Source organism: Oncorhynchus masou, chromosome 32, assembly GCF_036934945.1.
Source record: "Oncorhynchus masou masou isolate Uvic2021 chromosome 32, UVic_Omas_1.1, whole genome shotgun sequence".
NCBI lineage: Eukaryota > Metazoa > Chordata > Actinopteri > Salmoniformes > Salmonidae > Oncorhynchus > Oncorhynchus masou.
This window is the reverse complement of record NC_088243.1, coordinates 58,398,173-58,424,992: the sequence shown is the minus strand read 5'-3', so window position 1 is coordinate 58,424,992 and position 26,820 is coordinate 58,398,173. Positions and strand designations below refer to the sequence as shown.

The 26,820-nt window shown below is 43.8% G+C and overlaps 1 protein-coding gene across 1 annotated transcript in view; it reads right to left on the bottom strand.

Annotated features, from left to right (window-relative positions):
- Positions 1–26,820, bottom strand: part of drp2 (dystrophin related protein 2) — a 116,804-nt gene that overhangs the window by 5,654 nt on the left and 84,330 nt on the right. The window contains exons 15-20 of the mRNA XM_064955840.1: positions 20,848–21,014; positions 20,566–20,677; positions 12,594–12,730; positions 12,232–12,297; positions 6,845–6,910; positions 4,693–4,842 (exon numbers count right to left, since the gene is read on the bottom strand). Of these exons, the coding sequence (XP_064811912.1) occupies positions 4,693–4,842; positions 6,845–6,910; positions 12,232–12,297; positions 12,594–12,730; positions 20,566–20,677; positions 20,848–21,014 (698 nt within the window). The remainder of the gene's footprint in view (positions 1–4,692; positions 4,843–6,844; positions 6,911–12,231; positions 12,298–12,593; positions 12,731–20,565; positions 20,678–20,847; positions 21,015–26,820) is intronic.

Sequence of the window (26,820 nt, the reverse complement as noted above, 5' to 3'; positions counted from 1 at the left end):
ATTAAGTGGATGGGAAAAGGAAATCTTCTATCAAATGTTGGCTTTGTTTACATACTACTTAATATAGTACACTTATCAGAATTTGGTTGTAATTCAGAGAGGTTAGAACAAGTATCTAGATCTTTGATGAGGCTGTGCTGGGATCCAAATTGTGGATTTAAAAGAAAACATGACTCATCGGCGTACAATGACACTATGTTTTTTAGGCCTGGATTTCTAGCCCCTTGATATTACTGTTGGATCTGATTTTTAATAGCTAACATTTCAATGGCCATCATAAATAGATATGCGGATAATGGGCAACCTTGTTTTACTCCTCTTGACAGTTTTATACTATCGAAGAAGTAGCCATTATTTACTATTTTAGGCATAGGGTTACTATTACATAACTTTAACCCATTGAGATTACAAGAGATTCTCCAAAATGTTATGTAGAAATTCCAGTCGTACTTCATCAAAAGCCTTTTCAAAGTCAGCTATGAAAACCAGGCCTGGTTTTCTATTGTGTCCCGTACTTGTCTTATATAATCTCCAATGTATCATCCATGTAAAAAACCTGCTTGATTAGGATGAATAATATCCAACAATAACTTTTTAATTCTATGCGCCTTGAATTTTGCCTCCAATTTTTTTTCATGGACTGGATCTTTATATTTACCACTTGGGTCTTGTTTCAGTAATAATGAATTCAGTACCTTTTGTTGAGTATCTGATCATTTAGCATTTGTTATGTGAGTGGTTAAAACATGCTAATAACGGTCCTCTGAGTACATCAAAAAATGTTTGGTATACCTCAACTGGTATGCCATCCAGCCCTGGAGTTTTCACAGACTTAATTGCATCAAGAAGATTCTCCTCTGTAATTTGACCTTCACATTAGTCTTTCTGTAAGGCTGTTCATTTTATCTTGTTAATAGAAAAAAAATCCATGGAGATGGAGGAGACTGAATGGAAAACATATGCTTAAAGTACTCCGCTTTCAGTAAATCAAGTTGCAGTAAATCATTTTTGGTAGCATTTCTATGTTTAAGATTCAAAAATAATTTGGTGCATTTTTCTCCATATTCCATACATTTTGCATAATTTTTCGAATAAATTACATTTGCTCTTTCTTGAATAATTTCCTCCTTTTCTTTTTGTTTTTCCTTTAACGTTTTATTGCTATTCGTCTGTATTGTTAGTCCTTCTATTTCCTTTGTTAATATGAACTCTTTTGACCTAAATTGCTGTTGTTTTAGAGATGAGTACTGAATTGCATGGCCTCTAAAGGCACATTTAAAAGTATCCCATACAATAAGCGGATCTGCTTTACCTATGTCATGTCGGAAAAAGTCTGTTATAAATTCTTCTGCCCTAGTTAAAAAAACAAGTTATCATTCAATAGGCTTTGATAAAATGTGCAATATCCTCACATGCGTGGAAATTCTGTAAGAGTAATGGACATGCCAATTATTTGACGGTCCAACCACATTTTGTCCCCTAGCAACCATTTTTTAACTTTTGGTGCCAGCGAGAATTACATAAGAAGGTAGTCAAGACGACTAGCTTGATTGAGTCTCTGCCACGTATATCTCACTGGGTCAGGGTATTTAAGCCTTCATATATCCACTAGTTTCAATGTATCCATGATATTTGTGATTTTCCTAAAGTGCATGAGGGTGATAGTTTGTAGTGTGATTTCCTTTACAGCCCATTGAGATATTTAAAACTGTATTATAGTCTCCCTCCATCATAGTATTGTATTACTTGTAGGTTTTATAAATTATGATATATTGTCACGTTCTGACCTTTATTTCCTTTGTTTTGTCTTTATTTAGTATGGTCAGGGCGTGAGTTGGGGTGGGCAGTCTATGTTTTGTGTTTCTATGTTTGGTTTCTGTTTTGGCCTAGTATGGTTCTCAATCAGAGGCAGGTGTCATTAGTTGTCTCTGATTGAGAATCATACTTAGGTAGCCTGGGTTTCACTGTTGGTTTGTGGGTGTTTGTTTCTGTGTCTGTTTGTCACCACACAGGACTGTTTTGGTTTGGTTTTCGTTCATGTTCACATGTATTGCTTTGTAGTTCTTAGTGTTCAGTTGATGTTTTATAATAAACGATATGGACACTTACCACGCTGCGTTTTGGTGTTCAGATGAAGAGGAGGAAATCTGCCGTTACATATATATATTTTCAAAGAAGTGTGGATCATCATTATTTGGACTGTATAGATTAATGAGACAAATCTGTTTATGGTCCAGTAACATATTTAAAATCATCCATCTACCTTGCGGATCTGTATGGACAATTTGCATATTCGGATCAAAATTAAGATCACCACCCCTTTTGAGTTGCTGAAGGGAGAAGTATTTCGCACTCCCCAGTCCTTTCTCCACACAACTTCATCTAAAATTGCTGAATGAGTTTCCTGTAAATAATAGATATTATATTACTTCTCTTTTAGCCAGGTAAATACAATCTGCTAAGCCATTACAATAATAACTGGCTATACTTATTTCACCATTTAACTTAACAAAATAAAAGTTTCAATAATATTTATCATAATATATGTTTGTAACTTACCATTAAAAAGTACCATGATGGTTGAGTGGCCATATAGCTGTACCATGATATTTGCATTGCTACTAAGTAAACCTTCAATTGTTCTCCACTATTCCACCTGCTAAAACCTCCCCCCATCCCAAGTTGGGTTGTCGTCCCGGAGACCGGCTGACCACCCCCATGCCCCCAGATCCCAGGGTCCCCGAGAGACCTGGGACACACCCTTCAAAAAGAGCAAACAGTGCCACTCACAGAACAGAAGCAGATTAACCGACAAAATAATTTCCAACGCCCTCACCTAAATTGTATTATATACAGTTACAATACATTCAGAAACTATTCAGACCCTTGACTTTTTCCACATTTTGTTACGTTACAGCCTTATTCTAAAATTGATTACATCGTTTCCCCCCCTCATCAATCTACACACAGTACCCCATAATGACAAAGCAAAAACAGGTTTTTAAAAACTTTAAAAAACTGAAATATCACATTTACATAAGTATTCAGACCCCTTACTCAGTACTTTGTTAAAGCACCTTTTAAGTGATTATAGCCTTGAGTCTTCTTGGGTATGACGCTACAAGCTTGGCACACCTGTATTTGGGGAGTTTCTCCCATTCTTCTCTGCAGATCCTCGCGAGCTCTGTCAGGTTGGATGTGGAGCGTTGCTCTGGTCTCTCCAGAGATGTTCAATTGGGTTCAAGTCCAGGCTCTGGCAGGCACACTCAAGGACATTCAGAGACTTGTCCCGAAGCCACTCCTGAGTTGTCTTGGCTGTGTGCTTAGGGTCAATAGATGGTTGTCCTTCTGTAAGGTTCTCCCATCTCCACAGAGGAACTCTAGAGCTCTGTCAGAGTGACCATCGGGTTCTTGGTCACCTCCCTGGCCAAGGCCCTTCTCCCCCGATTGCTCAGTTTGGCCAGGTGGACAGCTCTAGGAAGAGTCTTGGTGGTTCCCAACTTTATCCATGTAAGAATGATGGAGGCCACTGTGTTCTTGGGGACCTTCAATGCTGCAGACATTTTTTGGTACCCTTCTCCAGATCTGTGCCTCGAACACAATCCTGTCTCGGAGCTCTACGGACAATTCCTTCGACCTCATGGCTTGGTTTCTGCTCTGACATGCACTGTCAACTGTGGGACCTTATATAGACAGGTCTGTGCCTTTCCAAATCATGTCCAATCAATTGAATTTACCACAGATCAAGTTGTAGAAACATTTCAAGGATGATCAATGGAAAACAGGATGCGCCTGATATCAATTTCGTGTCTCATAGCAAAGGGTCTGAATACTTATGTAAATAAGGCTTTTATTGTTTTGCTTTATCCATTTTAAAATAAGGCTGTAACGTTACAAATTGTGGAAAAAGTCAAGGAGTCTTACTTTCAGAACGCACTGTATCTTTACTGATTAGATCATGTATGCCCAGTTTATAATTTATCGACTTTCGCAAGTCAGTTTCTGCACTTATTCCCGATGGTGAAAAGCATAAATTGTTTATGTGCATCGAGGAGTCTCGTTTTCTTTTGGGAGTTGGTTCTCCATGCTTACTCTCTGACATGTTCGGGTGTTGATTGTATTGCTGAGTTTGGTCAATAAACTCCCAGCAGTGTTCCATTTGTGTTGTGATTATGTGGACGCTTTGAGGACATGAAAAAGCTGGGTATTTTATGGGCCACTGCTTTAACAGGTGCACTTTGTAGTCTGTGTGTGGTGTGTTTATGACTTGGGAAGGGCATTGTAAACTATGATCATAATAACAATTGTTACATTTACATAGCACTTTTAACTAGGTCTCAAAGCGCTTAACCTTGTCTGGCGGCACTCATGTCATCCACTACCAATGTGTAGTTCTCACATTTGGTGCCAGAAGCATAATATAATTGATTATGATAGCCTTGGTAGTGGCCCTGTAAGCTTCCAGGACCTAACAGCTCTAAATCCTAAAGGTTCTACAACCAAAAGGTCATAGGTCCTAAAGGTTCTACGACCAAAAAGATTATAGGTCTTAAAGGTTCTAAGACCAAAAGGTTATAGGTCCTAAAGGTTCTAAGACCAAAAGATTATAGGACTGAAATGAGGCCGAAAGGTTCCAGTTCTAAAGATTATAAGACCAAACGGTTCTAAAACCTAAAGGTTATGTTTTCTCACCGGTTCTCATTCTCCAGACGGGCTAGCGTTCTCTGCAGCTCGTCCTTGTCCTGACAGTCCAGGTGGATCAGCAGCATCTGCTGTCCGCTGGGGGAGTCCTGGTCCAGGGTGCCGGGGCTGGAGTGACGCAGGAGGTACTGATCTTCATCCCTGAGTCCCCCACATAACACAGCAAAGGAGACACTCAGCACACTGAGCCGCAGCACAGCCACAGACAAGACGGCACAGGACAGGACAGGAAAAGCACAGAGCAGCACCGAGCCATTGACACACTGGTACAGAGCAGACAGACAGCACAGCCACACAGCAGCACAGGCAACAAAGCAGTAGCAGTAGACAGCACCAGACACAATGACAGCAGCAGACACACGGACAGCACACACCAGACACACGGACAGCACCAGACACACTGACAGCACCAGACACAATGACAGCAACAGACACACGAACAGCACGCACCAGACACACGGACAGCACCAGACACACTGACAGCACCAGACACAATGACAGCAACAGACACACGGACAGCACGCACCAGACACACGGACAGCACCAGACACACTGACAGCACCAGACACAATGACAGCAACAGACACACGGAGAGCAACAGACACACAGAGAGCAACAGACACACACACACAGCAACAGACACACACACACAGCAACAGACACACCGGCAGGATAGACGCACATCAGCACAAGCACACCGGCAGTCTTAAGAAATTCAAGACAGTCTTAAGAAATTCTATGAAAAAGTAGTGGCATAAGAAAGAGGGGACTCAGCAGCAGAGACAGAGTAGTGGCCCTACTGATAAGAACACAGCACCCAAAACACTTGCGACACACATAGCCACGGTGGCAAAGAGAATAGTCTTCCAACAGCACAGAGACACACAGCCAAGAACTCGCAGGCAGCAGCACACAGAGCAACTATACAAACAATCACATTAAACTAGCAGCCTCACACAACATGCCATTACCCTCTCTATTTAGCAAATACACATGTGCACACACACACACACACACACACACACACACACACACACACACACACACACACACACACACACAGACACACACAGACACACACGCAGACAGGAACACACCCACACGTATTCACAGAAATGAATACACACACTGACGTGAACAAAGACACAGATGAATACACACACACGTAAATACAAACACTCTCTCACTATTTCTCTAGACACGAAAACACACACAGTAACCCCTTTGATCAAGGTCACTACCTTGGTTGGAAAATGCATTTTTCTTACAGCAGTAAGTGAGTGCGCATCATGAAAACACACACACTTGTCTCACCCCCAAAACCCTATATATATATATGCCGACACACCCTACACACACACACACACACACACACACACACACACACACACACACACACACACACACACACACACACACACACACACACACACACACACACACACACACACACACACACACACACACACACACACACACACACAGATATATATATGTAATCTCTCTCTCTTTCTCTCTGTCTCCCTCTCTCTCAGCCAAAGCCTTTGATCAGGGCCAACACCTCAGCGACCAGGCCCTTTCATGAATTGAGTTGGTTTATAGCATTCCTTAGTGAGGGGTTCACCTGATTGATTCAACCAAAGCTACTACTCACCCCCCCCCCCCTTCTTCCCCCACCCTCCAGTTTTTGTTTCAGTCACCCTCTCCTCTTCCTCTGGTCTCCTGTGCAGCAGCCCTTTCTATTTGTTCCCACTGCCACAGTCTTTAATCACAAAGACTTTTATATGATGAAGGGGGAGTATGCATTGCCATGGGTCATTTTCATTAACTTACTGATTTCTTTATGTGATTGCCCAGCCTCCCCTGAATGTGTGTGCACACACACAGGGGCATACACACAGGTACACACACACAGGTACACACATGCCGACACACTCCCTCACACACACACACACACACACACACACACACACACACACACACACACACACACACACACACACACACACACACACACACACACACACACACACACACACACACACACACACACACACACACACGCACACACTACATATTTCAGAGCAGGGCCTCGGCTGTAATGAAAGGGTTCAGTGTGTGGAGGAGGTGGCAGTGTACTCACAGACTCTCATCAGGCGACAGACTATCCGTGAAGAAGGAACAATTCTGGTTCTCCATCTCCGCCAACCTGGACCACAGGAAAACACACACACATACACACACAGAGAGAGAGAGAGAGAGAGATCTTTTGAAAGAGGAGAGGTTTTCCCTTCCAAGAAGAGCTATTCAGTACAGCGCTGTAGTGCGGTATTTCAGCACCACGAACAGCTACCGCACAGCTCTTCTCCTTCTACCCTGTTACAATGGGGTTGAGACGATTGGCAGTTCAGCACCATGGATAGGGACTGTAAATCTTCAGCACCATGGACAGCTCCCACGCTGCTCTTCTCCTTCTACCCTGTTACAATGTGGATGAGATGATTGGCAGTTCAACGCCATGGATAGGGACTAACTTTTTCAGCACTATGGACAGCTCCCACACTGCTACAAACTGTCATCTCCTCCTCCCGTTTTACCAGGCAGCTGAATAGGGAGAAGTTTGCTTTTAGCGCACTTCTCTCTCTCAGCGCACTTCACTCTCTCAGCAGTGGGAATGGCCTTCTGAGGGAGCTGCCAGGAGGGCTGTGTTGGAACCATCAGACACGTACAGACTCCGCCAGAGATACTAATGAAATGTGCTAAGTGCCTCATGCTACTCCAGCTCCCCAAACACACACACTCACACACACACGCTAACCACCACCACCACCAAAACTAATTTACTAATGGACGGCTGGAGGGACAGGAAAGAAGGATGAGAATGGATTGACGCTTGTCAGAGGGATCCATATTGCATCCTTATGCCCCTTCCACCAAGAAAGAGAGGGTACAGGACATCCACTCTCACTGTGGCCAGACCTGGCCTCTATGGCTGACAGCCCTTTACTCGATCAGTCAGGTCATTCATTCATAGGACCAGAAGGCAGGGTAGAAAGGAGAGTGACCCGCACCCCAGCTAGGGACTACAGCAGGAGGGGATGGAGAAGGTCACTAACCCCCAAGGGGACTGGAGGGTGAAAGGGGTGCAAGGTTGGGTCGCATGGTTGTAAATGTGTGTGAGTGTGTGTGTGTGTGTGTGTGTGTGTGTGTGTGTGTGTGTGTGTGTGTGTGCGCGCGTGCGTGCGTGTGTGTGTGTGTGCGTGTGTGTGTGCGTGTGTGTGTGTGTGAATCTGTATGTGAGTTGTGTGTGAAACTGTGAGAATGAGACTGTGTGTATGTACGTGCGCATGTGTGTATTCCGTGTGAAAGCCGTAGACTTGGCAGTCATGAAGATGAGGGAATTTGTGAGTGAGTCAATTCCTATAGGAGTCCTATGTGGAGTGTTCTCTCTCGCTCCCTCCCTCGCATCCCCAGGCCATCTCTCTCCCTCCACTTGCCTCTCCCTCTACCCCTCCCTCTCTCCATTCCTCTCTCAGAACTGGAGTCTGTACTTATGATGAAAGGAGAGCTATCCACTGGCACCTCGGTGCATGTGTGTGGGGTACGCCAGAAAATCTGTCCCTTAAGAGGCAACCAAAACATCAAATACCCACAATCTTCCTCTGGGACACAATATTATTAACCTGGATTAACATGAACACCCCTCATTTGACTGAATGGACAGACAAACACTCTTCTATGAGGACAGCCTCAGGGACCTTTAATATAGCTGTATGGCAGTTCTGACACTTCTGATAGTAATTAGATGTTTCATTACTTTGGGACGGGACAATGATGGGGGAGGGGTGGATAAATATACAGTGCCTTGCAAAAGTATTCGGCCCCCTTGAACTTTGCGACCTTTTGCCACATTTCAGGCTTAAAACATAAAGATATAAAACTGTATTTTTTTGTGAAGAATCAACAACAAGTGGGACACAATCATGAAGTGGAACGACATTTATTGGATATTTCAAACTTTTTTAACAAATCAAAAACTGAAAAATTGGGCGTGCAAAATTATTCAGCCCCCTTAAGTTAATACTTTGTTGCGCCACCTTTTGCTGCGATTACAGCTGTAAGTCGCTTGGGGTATGTCTCTATCAGTTTTGCACATCGAGAGACTGAAATTTTTTGCCATTCCTCCTTGCAAAACAGCTCGAGCTCAGTGAGGTTGGATGGAGAGCATTTGTGAACAGCAGTTTTCAGTTCTTTCCACAGATTCTCGATTGGATTCAGGCCTGGACATTGACTTGGCCATTCTAACACTTGGATATGTTTATTTTTGAACCATTCCATTGTAGATTTTGCTTTATGTTTTGGATCATTGTCTTGTTGGAAGACAAATCTCCGTCCCAGTCTCAGGTCTTTTGCAGACTCCATCAGGTTTTCTTCCAGAATGGTCCTGTATTTGGCTCCATCCATCTTCCCATCAATTTTAACCATCTTCCCTGTCCCTGCTGAAGAAAAGCAGGCCCAAACCATGATGTTGCCACCACCATGTTTGACAGTGGGGATGGTGTGTTCATCGTGATGAGCTGTGTTGCTTTTACGCCAAACATAACGTTTTGCATTGTTGCCAAAAAGTTCAATTTTGGTTTCATCTGACCAGAGCACCTTCTTCCACATGTTTGGTGTGTCTCCCAGGTGGCTTGTGGCAAACTTTAAACGACACTTTTTATGGATATCTTTAAGAAATGGCTTTCTTCTTGCCACTTCCATAAAGGCCAGATTTGTGCAATATACGACTGATTGTTGTCCTATGGACAGAGTCTCCCACCTCAGCTGTAGATCTCTGCAGTTCATCCAGAGTGATCATGGGCCTCTTGGCTGCATCTCTGATCAGTCTTCTCCTTGTATGAGCTGAATGTGTAGAGGGACGGCCAGGTCTTGGTAGATTTGCAGTGGTCTGATACTCCTTCCATTTCAATATTATCGCTTGCACAGTGCTCCTTGGGATGTTTAGAGCTTGGGAAATCTTTTTGTATCCAAATCCGGCTTTAAACTTCTTCACAACAGTATCTCGGACATGCCTGGTGTCTTCCTTGTTCTTCATGATGCTCTCTGCGCTTTTAACGGCCCTCTGAGACTATCACAGTGCATGTGCATTTATACGGAGACTTGATTACACACAGGTGGATTGTATTTATCATCATTAGTCATTTAGGTTAACATTAGATCATTCAGAGATCATTGGATCATTCAGAGCTGCACTGAAAGTAAAGGGGCTGAATAATTTTGCACGCCCAATTTTTCAGTTTTTGATTTGTTAAATTTTTTTGAAATATCCAATAAATGTCGTTCCACTTCATGATTGTGTCCCACTTGTTGTTGATTCTTCACAAAAAAATACAGTTTTATATCTTTGTGTTTGAAGCCTGAAATGTGGCAAAAGGTCGCAAAGTTCAAGGGGGCCGAATACTTTCGCAAGTCACTGTATATATTATATATATATATAGTCCCTCATTTGATGTGTTTTTGAAGAGTGAGGGAGAGATAGAGCTAGAGAGAGTATATGATAGAGAGCGTGAGAGAGTGTGAGAGAAAGAGAGAGAGAGAGCGAGACAACATTAATGATTAGAATTGTCAGAAGAATAATATAGTGCATTCGGAAAGTATTCAGACCCCTTTTTCCACATTGTGTTACATTACAGCCTTATTCTAAAATGTATTAAATAGTTTTTATCCCTCCTCAATCTACACACAATACCCCATACTGGATCAGCAGGTAGCCTAGTGGTTAGAGCATTGGGCCAGTAACCGAACGATTGCTAGATTGAATCCCCATCTGACAAGGTAAAAATCTGTTGTTCTGCACCTGAACAAGGCAGTTAATCCTGGTGGAAGGTGAACCTTCCCCCCAGTCTGAGGTTTAGAGCGCTCTGGAGCAGGTTTTCATCAAGGCTCTCTCTGTACTTTGCTCCGTTCATCTTTCTCTCGATCCTGACTAGTCTCCCAGTCAGGATCGAGAGTCCCTCCAGTCCCTCCATGCTTCACCATAGGGATGGTGCCAGGCATCCTCCAGACGTGACGCTTGGCATTCAGGCCAAAATGTTCAATCTTGGCTTCATCAAGAAGCCTCCTGGTCTGAGAGTGGTCTGAGAGTCCTTTAGGAGCCATTTGCTAGAATGTTGGAGGCCACCGTGTTCTTGGGGACCTTCAATGCTGCACATGTTTTTGGTACCCTTCCCCAGATCTGTGCCTCAACACAATCCTGTCTCGGAGCTCGACGGACAATTCCTTTGACATCATGTCTTGGTTTTTTCTCTGACATGCACTGTCAACTGTGGGACCTTATATAGACCGGTGTGTGCCTTTCCAAATCATATCCAATCACAAATGGACTCCAATCAATTTGTAGAAACATCTCAAGGATGATCAATGGAAACAGGATGCACCGGAGCCTTATAGCAAAGGGTCTGAATACTGAATACCGTATGTAAATACGGTATTTCAGTTTTTTCTATAAACCTGTTTTTCTTTGTTATTATGGGGTATTATGTGTAGATTGATGAGGATTTTTTTATTTTAAATCCATTGTAGAATGAGGCTGTAACGTAACAGAAATGTGGAAAAAGCAAAAAGGGTCTGAACATTTTCCGAATGCAGTGTAAATTTGAGAGGACTTGGGAACAGAAGCATATCATTTCAGTCAATAGAAATAATGGATCTGAATGACTGGGAGAGAAGAAAGAGAGTGAATACGTGTGAGAGAAACTGAAAGGGAAGTTCAGAGAGAGAGAGGATCAATACTGAGAAGCACTATCACACATACAGTACAAGAAAGTGATCTGTGCCCTGTAGTATTCTTCCCCCCCACACACACACACACAAATACACATAAAACATACTGTACTGTACACCCAGAGTGCAGTGATCTATCCCCTGCTCTGCTCTGCTCTGCTATTGGCATGACTGCCCTGGGTGAGAGACCGCTCTGCCATGCCCTGGCTGTGCCCTCTCTGTAACCCTGACAGACAGACACTGATCTGCTCTGGCATCCACCAGGTACCCAATGGACCCAGTGCCCTGTCACAATGCTTTACCATGCCACCAGACATCCACATTCAGGTGACCCCTGCTCACCCCAGACCAAACATACTGCACCCTTCTCAGTGTGTGTGTGTGTGTGTGTGTGTGTGTGTGTGTGTGTGTGTGTGTGTGTGTGTGTGTGTGTGTGTGTGTGTGTGTGTGTGTGTGTGTGTGTGTGTGTGTGTGTGTGTGTGAGAATGAGAAAAAGAAAGAGAGAAAGAGAGAGAGGATACCAGTTGGGCACAACAGTCTACACTCAAGTCAAAGCTCAGGCCAAGATGCAGCCAGATCAATATCTTAATCAGACTGAGGAGAGAGAACTGGGGAGTGTGAGGAGAATGGAAGGAGGGAAGGAGACAGATGGTTCAGGACTGGAGTAGGCAGAGGAGTTAAGTAAGGGTAGGATGGGAGTATTTATTTTGTGCATGCGTGCGTGTGTGTGAGCGTATAACACCCGACCTGCTAGCGAAGTGCTCGATTCTGCTGTGTGTGTCTGCATGGGGTAGCTTGGGAGAGGAGCACGGCCTGGTAAAACACAGAAAAACATCATTAATACCTCTACTACTGGTACTTCATGGTGTCTACTTCTTAAAAACGTATTGAATCCCACTCATGTACAACCAACCGCATCAAAACAGAAGTGCTCCCTTCCCCTCAACATCATAGAATACTGCCAACAAAGCTTACATCGTAATATTATTGGAAAATGTATTGCTGTCATATATATAAGCAGTCTCCCTCCCTCTGTCAAATCATGTTTCCTGTCTTCTCTGTGCCAGTCTGTCTATCCATATGTATGTATCTGTAGAGGTATGACTCACGTCTCAGAGTTCTCAGCCTCCAGCACTGACTGGACAGGCAGGTAGCCCCGCTGAGGGTGCTTGCTAAAGTACTGCTTCGACCGGAACTTGTTCTTCAGCGTTTTGGCAAAGTCCCGCATCTTTTCTCCTGAGGTGGTCTGCCACATGGTTTACACGAGAGGGCCGGAATGGAGGAGAGGAGAGGGGAATGGCGGTGGGAGGACAAGAAGACAAAGTGCACCACTTTAGAATTCTTTACACTACACATGCACACAAGCACACACACGCACACACAAGCACGCACGCAAGAGAGAGAGAGAGAGCCTTGTCTTGAACTAAACTTTCTTATAGTGCCCTGCTGCTAGTCCAGTTGTCATGCCCCCTCTAACTCCCTCTGACCTCACTGGACTACAGTTCTACAGTCTTGTACCCCCCCCCCCACTACATCATAGAACCCAGCACCATAGGAGTCAGAGCACTGAAAAAAATACTCCAGCCTAGCTCCACTTAAACCTTCCCCTGGTTGAAATACTGCCCTGGGAGAAATCATTTGGCACATAGTTCCCTACCATATCCCACAGCCCCACATTGATTCGAGCTAAAATAGTGAGCTAGTGTGACATCCACACTCTCTTAAAGGGGCAACCAGCGATTGCTAAATCCATATTTGGACTTTTAAATGAATGAAATATACACATTGATTCTTGAAGAATCTAACTTAAAAATGCATCTTGATCTTAGTTCAACTGTCGTACCCCATCAGAACCTGAAATATAACCTTGTTTTAGTCCATTGCTTGTAAACAATTTAATTCTGTATGGGAGAGTGGGTTATGTTGAGGACATTTTTACATTCCGCATTACTATGTCAAGGGAAATATAAACTCAGCAAAAAAGAAACATCCCTTTTTCAGGACCCTGTCTTTCAAAGATATCTTCACAGATCTTCATTGTAAAGGGTTTAAACACGGTTTCCCATGCTTGTTCAATGAACCATGAACAATTCATGAACATGCACCTGTGGAACGGTCGTTAAAACACTAACAGTTTACAGACGGTAGGCATTTAAGGTCACAGTTATGAAAACTTAGGACACTAAAGAGGCCTTTCTTCTGACTGAAAAACACCAAAGAAAAATGCCCAAGGTCCCTGCTCATCTGCGTGAATGTGCCTTAGGCATGCTGCAAGGAGGCATGAGGACTGCAGATGTGGCCAGGGAAATATATTGTAATATCCATACTGTGAGACAGCGCTACAGGGAGACAGGACGGACAACTGATCATCCTCGCAGTGGCAGACCAAATGTAACAACACCTGCACATGATCGGTACATCCGAACATCACACCTGCGGGACAGGTACAGGATGGCAACAACAACTGCCCGAGATACTCCAGGAACGCACAATCCCTCCATCAGTGCTCAGACTGTCCGCAATAGGTTGAGAGAGGCTGGACTGAGGGCTCAGCAGGTCCTCACCAGACATCACGACGCCTATGGGCACAAACCCACTGTTGCTGGACCAGACAGGACTGGCAAAAGTGCACTTCACTGACGAGTCATGGTTTTGTCTCACCAGGGGGTGATGGTCGGATTCGCGTTCATCGTTGAAGGAATGAGCGTTACACCGAGGCCTGTACTCTGAAGCGTGATCGATTTGGAGGTGGAGGGTCCGTCATGGTCTGGGGCGGTGTGTCACAGCATCATCGGACTGAGCTTGTGGTCATTGCAGGCAATCTCAACGTTGTGCGTTACAGGGAAGACATCCTCCTCCCTCATGTGGTACCCTTCCTGCAGGCTTATCCTGACATGACCCTTAAGCATGACAATGCCACCAGCCATACTGCTCGTTCTGTGTGTGATTTCTTGCAAGACAGGAATGTCAGTGTTCTGCCATGGCCAGCGAAGGGCCCGGATCTCAATCCCATTGAGCACGTCTGGGACCTGTTGGATCAGAGGGTGAGGGCTAGGGCCATCCCCCCAGAAAGGTCCGGGAACTTGGAGGTGCCTTGGTGGAAGAGTGGGGTATCATCTCAAAGCAAAAACTGGCCAATCTGGTGCAGTCCATGAGGAGGAGATGTACTGCAGTACTTAATGCAACTGGTGGCCCCACCAGATACTGACTGTTACTTTTGATTTTGACCCCCCCATTGTTCAGGGACACATTATTCCATTTCTGTCTGTCACATCTATGGAATTTGTTCAGTTTATGTCTCAGTTGTTGAATCTTGTTATGTTCATACAAATATTTGCACATGTTAAGTTTGCTGAAAATAAAAGCAGTTGACAGTGAGAGGACATTTTTTTGCTGAGTTTAGTATTCTTTCAAACAAAGATCTCTACATATATTTCATGATGTTGTGTATCCCTCGAAATAATCAGAATTCATGTAAACATAACAGATTGGAAAGCATATCTTGTCCAAAAAACGTATGCTGTGGGTGACAGTGGGTGAAGGTGTCCTGTGACAGTGGGTGACGGTGTCCTGTGACAGTGGGTGACGGTGTCCTGTCACAGTGGGTGATGGTGCTGGTAGGTAAAGTTTAATTCATGGAATGGGGGTGTGGTGTATTGTATATCTTCAATGTATGCCTACATTCAGATATAAAGCTCTATCTTCAATATCACTTACCCTTTTATTTCTTGACCAGTTGTCTGGGACAGGGATGTTGTTTTCGATGTACCAATTTATAGGCAAGTTTTCTGCATTTGAGGCTACTAAAGGCCATGAAACTGGTCCTCAATATTCTTCATATGTTTAGCAAGCTAAGACACCATGTCATCAGATAAGACCTTGTGTGCCTCTGCTACTCTATCAGAGCCTCTCACACAGGTACATGTTCATTTTCTTTGATATCCAAGTACCTTTTCAGTGTCATTCAGTATATTTTCTCATCCCTTGCTGCTGCTCGAATGGACTTCTTCCCTTCTCTCACTTCATTGGCTGCTCTCTCAAGAACCTCAAGGGGGGCTAGACCCCTGCTTTTTTAAAAACATTTGTATACATACAGTGCCTTGAAAAAGTATTCATCCCCCTTGATGTTTTTCCTATTTTGTTGCATTACAACCTGTAATTTAAATGGATTTTTATTTGGATTTCATGTAATGGACATACACAAAATAGTCCAAATTGGTCAAATGAAATTTAAAAATGACTTGTTTCCAAAAATAAAAACAGAAAAGTGGTGTGTGCATATGTATTCAACCCCTTTGCTATGAAGCCCCTAAAAACCTTCAGAAGTCACATAATTAGTTAAATAAAGTCCACCTGTGCTCAATCTAAGTGTCACATGATCTCAGTATATATACACCTGTTCTAAAAGGCCCCACAGTCTGCAACACCACTATGCAAGGGGCACCACAAAGCAAGAGGCACCATGAAGACCAAGGAGCGCTCCAAACAGGTCAGGAACAAAGTTTTGGAGAAGTAAAGATCAGGGTTGAGTTATAAAAAAATATCAGAAACTTTGAACATCCCCCGGAGCGCAATTAAATCCATTATTATAAAATGGAAAGAATATGGTACCACAACAAACCAGCCAAGAGAGGGCCACCCACCAAGGCTCATGGACAAGGCAAGGAGGGCATTAATCAGAGAGGCAACAAAGAGACCAAAGATAACCCTGAAGGAGCTGCAAATCTCCACAGTGGAGATTGGAGTATCTGTCCATAGGACCACTTTAAGCCGTACACTCCATAGAGCTGGCCTTAAAAAAGCCATGCTTAAAGAAAAAATAAGCAAACTCATTTGGTGTGTCTGGTGCAAACCCAGCACCTCTTATCACCCTGAAAACACCATCCCCACAGTGAAGCATGGTGGTGGCAGCATCATGCTGTGAGGATGTTTTTCATCTGCAGGGACTGGGAAACTGGTCAGAATTGAAGGAATGATGGATGGTGCTAAATACAGGGGAATTCTTGAGGGAAACCTGTTTCAGTCTTCCAGAGATTTGAGACTAGGACAGAGGTTCACCTTCCAGCAGGACAATGACCCTAAGCATACTGGTAAAGCAACACTCAAGTGGTTTAAGGGGAAACATTTAAATGTCTTGGAATGGCCAAGTCAAAGCCCAGACCTCAATCCAATTGAGAATCTGTGGTATGACTTAAAGCTCGCTGTACACCAGCGGAACCCTTCCAACAAAAAGGAGCTGGAGCGGTTTTGCCTTGAAGAATGGGCAAAAATCCCAGTGACTCGATGTGCTAAGCTTATAGAGACATACCCCAAGAGACTTGCAGCTGTAATTTCAGCAATAGGTGGCTCTACAAAGTATTGACTTTGGGGGCGTGAATAGTTATGCATGCTCAAGATTTCAGTTATTTCTTTTTTGTTTCACAATAAAACATATTTTGCATCTTTAAAGTGGTAGGCATGTTGTGCAAATCAAATGATACAAACCCCCCAAAAAATATATTTTAACTCCAATTTGTAAGGCAACAAAATAGGAAAAATGCCAAGGGGGTGAATAATTTCGCAAGCCACTGTAGGGCATGATGATGTCTGCTCTGTAACAATACAAATTCACTATCTTGAGTTCATATACACGACACATTGCAAAAATACTGTTCATATTACGCATAGTGACCATTGGCTCAACTTACCCCAAGGCAAACATTTTGACTACATTAGCCACACAGCTACAAAGATGCACTTTCATGATAGGTTTAAAACCTGTTGAGGCTCGGGACAATACTGCCCCCTTTGGATGAATTGCGTGCCCATAGTAAACTGAAAACAAATCTGTCCAAAATTGCTAATATATGCATATAATAATTATTGGATAGGAAACACTCTAAAGCTTCTAAAGCTGTTTGAATTATGTCTTTAAATATAGCAGAACTCACAGGGCAGGCAATCTCCCAAACTAGTTTTGGCATCCAGAAAGTTGGGGCAACTTTGACGTCATCGACCCCACCCTTCCCAACCAGCTATGGATCTGGAAACACTTTCTATGTCTTCCACGAGATGTCCTCTATCAGTAGAGCGTTTAATTGTGCAAATGCCGCGAGCTTTGACCCTTTGGCAGGCAAAAGAGTGTGTGTTGCGAGAAAATACATGCGTGTTCGAGCGCGAATTGTACACAGTCATCCATCCGTTCCAGAAGGTCTGAGAAGAATTGCTTTTGTCCGGTTGAATCGCCAATTGTTTTGTACGTTTATAACATCCTAAAGCTTGATTCTGCACTTAGTTTGACCAGTTTAGTCGACATATAATATGGAATTTTGAAGTTTTGATGCGCAACTGCCTCAGATTATTGAATAGTGAACGAATTCTGTAACGTTAAAAAGAAATGTGACAAAGCGGTTGCATTAAGAAGCAGTGTATCTTTCTAACTATATGTAGAACATGTATATTTAGTCAAAGTTTATGATGTGTATTGCTGTTATCTGGCGTTATCTGACGGAGCTATCTATAATTTCTCCGGACATTTTTGAGGATTTTCTGAACATGGCGTCAACGTAAACGGAGATTTATGGATATAAATTGCATATTATTGAAAAAAACATAAATGTACTGTGTAACATGTCCTATTACTGTCATCTGACGAAGATTTTCAAAAGGTTAGTGAATTATTTTTCTTTTAATCCTGCGTTTGTGATTGCATCTTTTGTTCGACAAAATGGCTACATATCGTCTGTGTCTTTGTGGTGGTTTGACATACATATGTGCTATGTTTTCGCCATAAAACATTTTAGAAATCTGACTCGCTGGGTAGATGAACAAGGTGTTTATCTTGGACTTGTTAATGTGTGGAGGTTAAATATTTCTAAGAATATTTTTGCATTCTGTGCGCCACCTTTTGAGTTGAGCGGGGGGGGGGGTGCCCTTGGAGGACGTGTACCGTGAACACGTTAAGACCTCATATTGTATCTTTGGAGACCCCAACTGATGTATAAAACAATCTTAAAATGATCTACTTTGGTTTAGATACAAGCATCATGAAACCTATAACCCAATACATTAATTAGAGAATTTTTGAAAAAATATATATTTCCATGTGTTTTCAACCTTCAGACTCCATAAAATGATGACTTCTCCCTAAATATTTGGTCATATAATTAACTTTATGTATAACCTCCTAGAAAAAGGGGTGGCTCAATTTACCCCACACTCCCCTACAACCATATCAGATGCCAATGTGGACATAGGCCTATACCTGTAAATCCATTCCTTTGTTGCACACAGTTTATCACATGTTCAATTTGTTGGATAATGAGTGTGAATAAGCATATCATACAGGATTAGTCTATACTTTTTAAATAAATTAATTAACAAGCAAAAGATACAATTCATGTAGGAATCCATAGGTCTGCACATTTGATTGACAAAGTGTAAGCTTCATTAAGGTTTTTGAAATCATTCATTTCCAGACAATTCATTTTGGGGGTCAGAGTATTCAAAAGTATTAGATTAAACTAAATCATTTAAATATGATACACTTGAATTAGTCATATTCTTGTTTTGAATGTGACTTGACAAACTGAATAAAACGCTTGAATATGAAACCGACTCATACACAGAAAAGTTTTCCTTCAGGTTTCTGCTTAGTTATTGCTGCTGTTAGGAAGTTAGATACTTAATGAAGGGATTGAGTCCATTTGGATGTAATTCCTTACTCCTTAACACACACACACACACACACACACCGATCTATTATGCAAAACCATTCCAGTCAGTTCAATTATGAGTTTGTCTGAGACCTTGCTTCTTGGCATTCCAGCACACTCCCTCTGTCCAACACAATTACAGCAGAGCTATGGAGCAAGCAGGCAGGTCTATACTGGTGCAAAGCACCCTGGGATAGGCCGCCCTGGACACCAAGATGGCTGGAGCGTTGGCTGTCCCGCTGGCCTTCCCACACTCCCTGTGGGATTTGATCCACAGCTCAGCAAAGCGGCCTGGATTAGCCCCACACACCTTTGTGGAGGGAAAGATTATCCAGACCTCCCTGCATTCACTGAAAGGGTCTTAAATCACTCTAGTGCGCCAGCGGCCGCCCGTCAGCTAATCACCCTCTCCAAGTCATTTTTTTGCAATTAAGCAGCTTTTCCCTCCCCGGTCGGCCATGTCAGAGGTGTTTGCACTGAGCCGGAGTCAGAGAGAATGGTGGTTTTGTGCCATCTGTCAAAATGTGCTAGATCAGTCAGTTGGTATGTGATCCCTGAGCGGAGCGGCTTCCAGCCCTCATAGTTTGTTTGATAACCGGGGAGGGTTCAGTTCTGTGGTACTTTTCCATTAGGATAGCAAGGCCCTACAGGAAACATGCAAGTGTTATCAATGTTTTGCTGTTGTATTTGGCTGTATTGCTTTCCAATGTTTTCCAATATTAGGTGTAACCTTCTAGATCACACTTCCTATGATCTGTATTGCTTCTCCTCAGGACACGCTAATCCTGATTTACTTCTGAAATGAGTTATTGGAAAACCATATACAGGACATGTCGCTAAGTAGCAAAACCCTGATCTATTGATTGGGTGTGAATGTTCTGGCAGTGAGAACATTGTTGGTCTGCTGTTGGCCACCGTCAGCCCCGGCTAACCTCTTCCTAAATATTTGGGCACATTACATTTGGTGTATAGTTTCCTAGAAACAAGGGGTGGCTCAAGTAGCCACTTGTCTCAACTTACCCCACTTTCCCCTATAGCCTCAAACCATGGTTAAAAGTATAATTGTTATCTTGTATGGTCAGTCTTTGCATCAATAGCTCTGTCTATGGATTTGAGAGTGGTTACGTTTCCCCAAGCCCATCCCTCAGCTTTTTACCCAAACAGCGGAGGGGGTGACGCTTTGTTATTGTTCAAACTGCAGATTGTCCCTTTAAGATGGTAGTGAAAGAGCGTAGTATAGGCTGCGTCGGAAAAGGCACACTATTCCCTGTACAGTGCACTACTATGCAGTACTAGGTGCACCCTATTCCCTGCATAGTACACTACTTTTTAAAATATTAATAGGGTGCCATTCATGAGGCAGCCTGGGTGTAGTACTCCTTCTTACTGGGGTGTAGTACTCCATGATGGGGTAGTGGAGCTTCTTTCCCTTGGTGGTGCGTCCTGTGAGGAAGCACGTCTGGCAGATGTCCACGTTGAATTGTTTAAGACTGCGGTACCTGTCAGGACAGATCAGCAGAACGGAAGACCATGTCACAGTCAGTAACATTAGAGAGGTCTTAGCAATGGCTCTATCCTCAACCTAGATGGGTTTTTTTTGTGTGTGCATATAGTATGTGTGTCACACATCCACCTTTATTAATCTCCGATAGAAGTACATATGACCCACCTGAATCCCTTGATGGGGCACTGTTTACAGATGTAACACTTGGCCTGGTGCTTGGCGGACTCGGCCACAGCCACACGCTGCAGAACAGCCAGCCACACTACAGATTGAGGCTCCAGACTCATCCACTCCAGGAAGTGCGATACCTCGATGGCTAGCTTACCTGGGGCCTACGGGAGGAAGAACATAGGAAACATCATACCAGAGTAACTTATGTTTGTTTGTTCTCCTGTTTGTTTGTCTGTAAAAATGCCATTATCTAGTACAGGTATGCAGTACAATTTACTTACCACTACATCAAATTGCCTGTATTTACATACTGTAGGCTACTTATTACAAGGTAATGGCATATTCACTGAAAATGACCCTTGAAGAAGTCGTATATAAACTGCTGCAGAAAGCACAAATGGAGAAAGAGGAAGTTGATAGCGGCCAGTGAGCGCGGTGACTTTGTCAGAGGACCTGTTGCGGTTCTAACGTTCCAAAGCCATTCCGGCATTCCAGAGACGTGCAGAAAAATGGGATAAAAAAGTCAGGCTAATAAAGGAGAATTCGTAATGTGTAAAATTCTCATTAAGTGTGCATCAGAGATGCATTAAAACGTTGATTTCCCTGGAGTCTCGTCCTGGCTCAGCCAAAGCAGCGTAATTAATGTGTGAGTGTGTGTGTGTGTATCATGGCCGAGGAGGCGTGCTGGATCGAGAGTTCTCCAGGGGAACGAGGCTCCTTTCCTCACTGCTCTTTTCTCTGCCCTGCTCACCTCTCCTCGACTCTCGTCTCTGCTTTATGGTTCAGTAGCCAGCTCTGATTGTGGGAGGACAAATGTTTCAGCATACTGAACCCACTCAGTGCACTGAACACCGCAAAGTATATATTGATTAAAATAATTATCAAATCAAAGCATATATAGATTATTCTGGCCACATCAAAACTTAGCAAACACACTGACTACACAAAGCAACAACACACAGAGAAAACATGCTCTCCTTCACAGGGAACAACATGCTGGTCTCTCTATACACACAGACCACGGAGGGCCACAGCATTTCATGCCTACTGCAGGGTAACTCTCTCCTCTCTGATCCTCCGTCCTCCATGTAGAGCCAAACCCATCTGCCCCTCTGTCATCAATGACTCCACTACGCCTCTCCGCCCACAACAGGTGCCAGAATCGTGTCATCCGCTCACTTTGACTTCATTACCATGCCAACGTGATAAATTGTCACTACACTGATAATTCAGGCTGCTCATAAAAGAGTTGACATAGAGCAAATGGTGAAATGAAGGGGTTTAAATCACTCCAAGTTGATATCAGAAGTATGGATGGGAATAGAGCGAGATTTAATTGAGGATTCGCTGTAAAAAAAAAGGGAAGAATTAAGGGTTTTAGAATGGTTTTAAAAAGGCCACCTCCCCAAAACCTGGTCCCCGCTCGTCCCAAATCTATAATTAGTTTCTCTCCTGAGCTAAATGCCACGAGGCGGGATTCCAAAAATGTGAAACCCCATATATGAGAGTGGAAATGACAATGCCCTCAGCAACAGCAGTGGAATGGGAGGAAAGAGTTGTTCACAGTTCTTCATTGCCTCCATCTTGCAATGGCAAAACATTAAAATGATGTTAAGGTATATTCCATATGGTTCCATCTACACAAGTCTTTATTAATAATTATGTTAAGGTATACTCCATATGGTTCCATCTACACAAGTCTTTATTAATAATTATGTTAAGGTATACTCCATATGGTTCCAACTACACAAGTCTTTATTAATAATTATGTTAAGGTATATTCCATATGGTTCCACCTACACAAGTCTTTATTAATACTTATGTTAAGGTATACTCCATATGGTTCCAACTACACAAGTCTTTATTAATAATTATGTTAAGGTATACTCCATATGGTTCCATCTACACAAGTCTTTATTAATACTTATGTTAAGGTATATTCCATATGGTTCCAACTACACAAGTCTTTATTAATACTTATGTTAAGGTATACTCCATATGGTTCCATCTACACAAGTCTTTATTAATAATTATGTTAAGGTATACTCCATATGGTTCCATCTACACAAGTCTTTATTAATACTTATGTTAAGGTATATTCCATATGGTTCCACCTACACAAGTCTTTATTAATAATTATGTTAAGGTATACTCCATATGGTTCCACCTGCACAAGTCTTTATTAATACTTATGTTAAGGTATACTCCATATGGTTCCACCTACACAAGTCTTTATTAATACTTATGTTAAGGTATACTCCATATGGTTCCACCTACACAAGTCTTTATTGATTTGGCCTCGTTTTGAAGATTGCTCATTAAGAAATGCTAGCGGCTAGGACTGAAGTCAAACGAGAGTTGTCTTGGGGGTGTGGTTTGATGTGGATGTGCTATGTTCGCATATCGTACCCTGACAGGTACTGTTGTTTGTCCCACCTGAGTCACTGTAGCCCTGTCTAAGCCCTGTCTAATACGGGAACTAAGCTATATGGAAATGTTTTAAGATGGTCATAGTATGGATCTTTTAGCAATTTTTTCAATATCTAAAAAAATAATAATATTAGATTTTTTTAAAAACAACGTTTATCCTTACTGCTATTAGCCCTTACAAACAGATTGAATAACAGATTGACTACATGGAACAACAGATAGTCCCCCAAATTGTTTCAAAAGGAGGTTTGTTCTGAAGTGTCTGTCCTTTATCTGAGAGATATAATAAAGATCAGGAAACATTTTTATTTTATTTTATTTTTTACATGTATTTAACCCCTTTTTTGTCACTAAACAGTCTCAATACAGCATATACTTCCATTCATTCCTTCAACTGTTACCGGGGAACCTTCAGAGGTGTCCTAGTTTGTGGGCATCCTAGAGCAAAACTACCGACGGTACCAGTCAAACGTTTAGACACACCTACTCATTCAAAGGTTTTTCTTTATTTTGACTATTTTCTACATTGCAAAATAATAGTGAGGACATCAAAACTATGAAATAACACATATGGAATTATGTTGAAACCAAAAAAGTGTTAAACAAATCAAAATCCTTTTAATAGTTTAGATTCTTCAAAGTTGTTATGAACTTGAGTGAAGACCCAAACGCGGTTTTAACAGAAAACAGAGTTCTTTAATAAAAAACAGGAATGGCATAAATCCTCTTCCAACGTAGTCAATGGAACAAAAGAACGTAGTATAATGCAGGTTGCACCTGCCATGCAGACTCCGACAGGACAGGACAAGGTGGAAGCAAACGAGACGACAGCTTGCTTCTGGCATCAAAAAACACAAACAAGAATCAGACACTGAAAGTAGCAGGAACAGAGAAAGAAATAGAGACCTAATCAGAGGGGGAAGAGAGAACAGGTGGGGAAAGAGAGAATGAGCTAGTTAGGGGAAATGAAGAACAGCTGAGGGATGAGAGACAGAGAAGGTAACCTAAAAAGACCAGCAGAGAGAGAATGAAGAGAAAGGACAGGAACAGACATAACAAGACATGACAGTACCCCCCACTCACCGAGCGCCTCCTGGCGCACTCGAGGAGGAAACCTGGCGGCAACGGAGGAAATCATCGATCAGCGAACGGTCCAGCACGTCCCGAGAGGGAACCCAACTCCTCTCCTCAGGACCGTACCCCTCCCAATCCACTAGGTACTGATGACCACGGCCCCGAGGGCGCATGTCCAAAATCTTACGAACCCTGTAGATGGGTGCGCCCTCGACAAGGATGGGGGGAGGGACGAGCGGGGCGCGAAGAACGGGCTTAACACAGGAGACATGGAAGACCGGGTGAACGCGACGAAGATAGCGCGGGAGAAGAAGTCGCACTGCGACAGGATTAATGACCTGGGAAATACGGAACGGACCAATGAACCGCGGGGCCAACTTGCGAGAAGCTGTCTTAAGGGGAAGGTTCTGAGTGGAGAGCCATACTCTCTGACCGCAACAATATCTAGGACTCTTGGTCCTACGCTTATTAGCGGCCCTCACAGTCTGCGCCCTATTACGGCAAAGTGCCGACCTGACCCCCTTCCAGGTGCGCTCGCAACGCTGGACAAAAGCCTGAGCGGAGGGGACGCAGGACTCGGCGAGCTGAGATGAGAACAGCGGAGGCTGGTACCCGAGGCTACACTGAAAAGGGGATAGACCGGTAGCAGACGAGGGAAGCGAGTTGTGGGCGTACTCTGCCCAGGGGAGCTGTTCTGACCAAGACGCAGGGTTACGAAAAGAAAGACTGCGTAAAATGCGACCAACAGTCTGATTGGCCCGTTCGGCTTGACCGTTAGACTGGGGATGAAAGCCGGACGAGAGACTGACGGAAGCCCCAATCAAACGGCAAAACTCCCTCCAAAATTGAGACGTGAACTGCGGGCCTCTGTCGGAAACGACGTCAGACGGAAGGCCATGAATTCGGAAAACATTCTCGATAATGATCTGAGCCGTCTCCTTAGCAGAAGGGAGCTTATTGAGAGGAATGAAATGAGCCGCCTTAGAGAATCTATCGACAACCGTAAGAATAACTGTCTTCCCCGCTGATGAAGGCAGTCCGGTGATAAAATCTAAAGCGATGTGAGACCACGGTCGAGAGGGAATGGGAAGCGGTCTGAGACGGCCGGCAGGAGGAGAGTTCCCAGATTTAGTCTGCGCGCAGACCGAACAAGCGGCGACAAATCGACGCGTCACGTTCCCGAGTGGGCCACCAGAAACGCTGGCGAATGGAAGCGAGCGTACCCCGAACGCCGGGGTGGCCGGCTAACTTGGCAGAGTGGGCCCACTGAAGAACGGCCGGACGAGTAGGAACGGGAACGAACAGAAGGTTCCTAGGACAAGCTCGCGGCGACGGAGTGTGAGCGAGTGCTTGCTTTACCTGCCTCTCAATTCCCCAGACAGTCAACCCGACAACACGCCCCTCAGGGAGAATCCCATCGGGGTCGGTGGAGACCTCAGAAGAACTGAAGAGACGAGATAAAGCATCAGGTTTGGTGTTTTTGAGCCCGGACGATAAGAAATAACAAACTCGAAACGAGCGAAAAACAGAGCCCAACGAGCCTGACGCGCATTAAGTCGTTTGGCTGAACGGATGTACTCAAGGTTCCTATGGTCAGTCCAAACGACAAAAGGAACGGTCGCCCCCTCCAACCACTGTCGCCATTCGCCTAGGGCTAAGCGGATGGCGAGCAGTTCGCGATTACCAACATCATAGTTACGTTCTGACGGCGATAAGCGATGAGAGAAAAACGCGCAAGGATGGACCTTGCCGTCAGAGAGAGAGCGCTGAGAAAGAATGGCTCCCACGCCCACCTCTGACGCGTCAACCTCAACAACAAACTGTCTAGAGATGTCAGGTGTAACAAGAATAGGTGCGGATGTAAAACGATTCTTAAGAAGATCAAAAGCTCCCTGGGCGGAAACGGACCACTTAAAGCACGTCTTAACAGAAGTAAGGGCTGTGAGAGGAGCTGCCACCTGACCGAAATTACGGATGAAACGACGGTAGAAATTAGCGAAGCCCAGAAAGCGCTGCAGCTCGACGCGTGACTTAGGAACGGGCCAATCAATGACAGCCTGGACCTTAGCGGGATCCATCTTAATGCCCTCAGCGGAAATAACGGAACCGAGAAAAGGGACAGAGGCGGCATGAAAAGTGCACTTCTCAGCCTTCACATAAAGACAGTTCTCCAAAAGGCGCTGGAGGACGCGTCGCACGTGCTGAACATGAATCGAGAGAGACGGTGAAAAAATCAGGATATCGTCCATGTAAACGAAAACAAAAATGTTCAGCATGTCTCTCAGGACGTCGTTAACTAGTGCCTGAAAGACAGCTGGAGCGTTAACGAGGCCGAAAGGAAGAACCCGGTATTCAAAGTGCCCTAACGGAGTGTTAAACGCCGTCTTCCACTCGTCCCCCTCCCTGATGCGCACGAGATGGTAGGCGTTACGAAGGTCCAATTTGGTGAAAAACCTGGCTCCC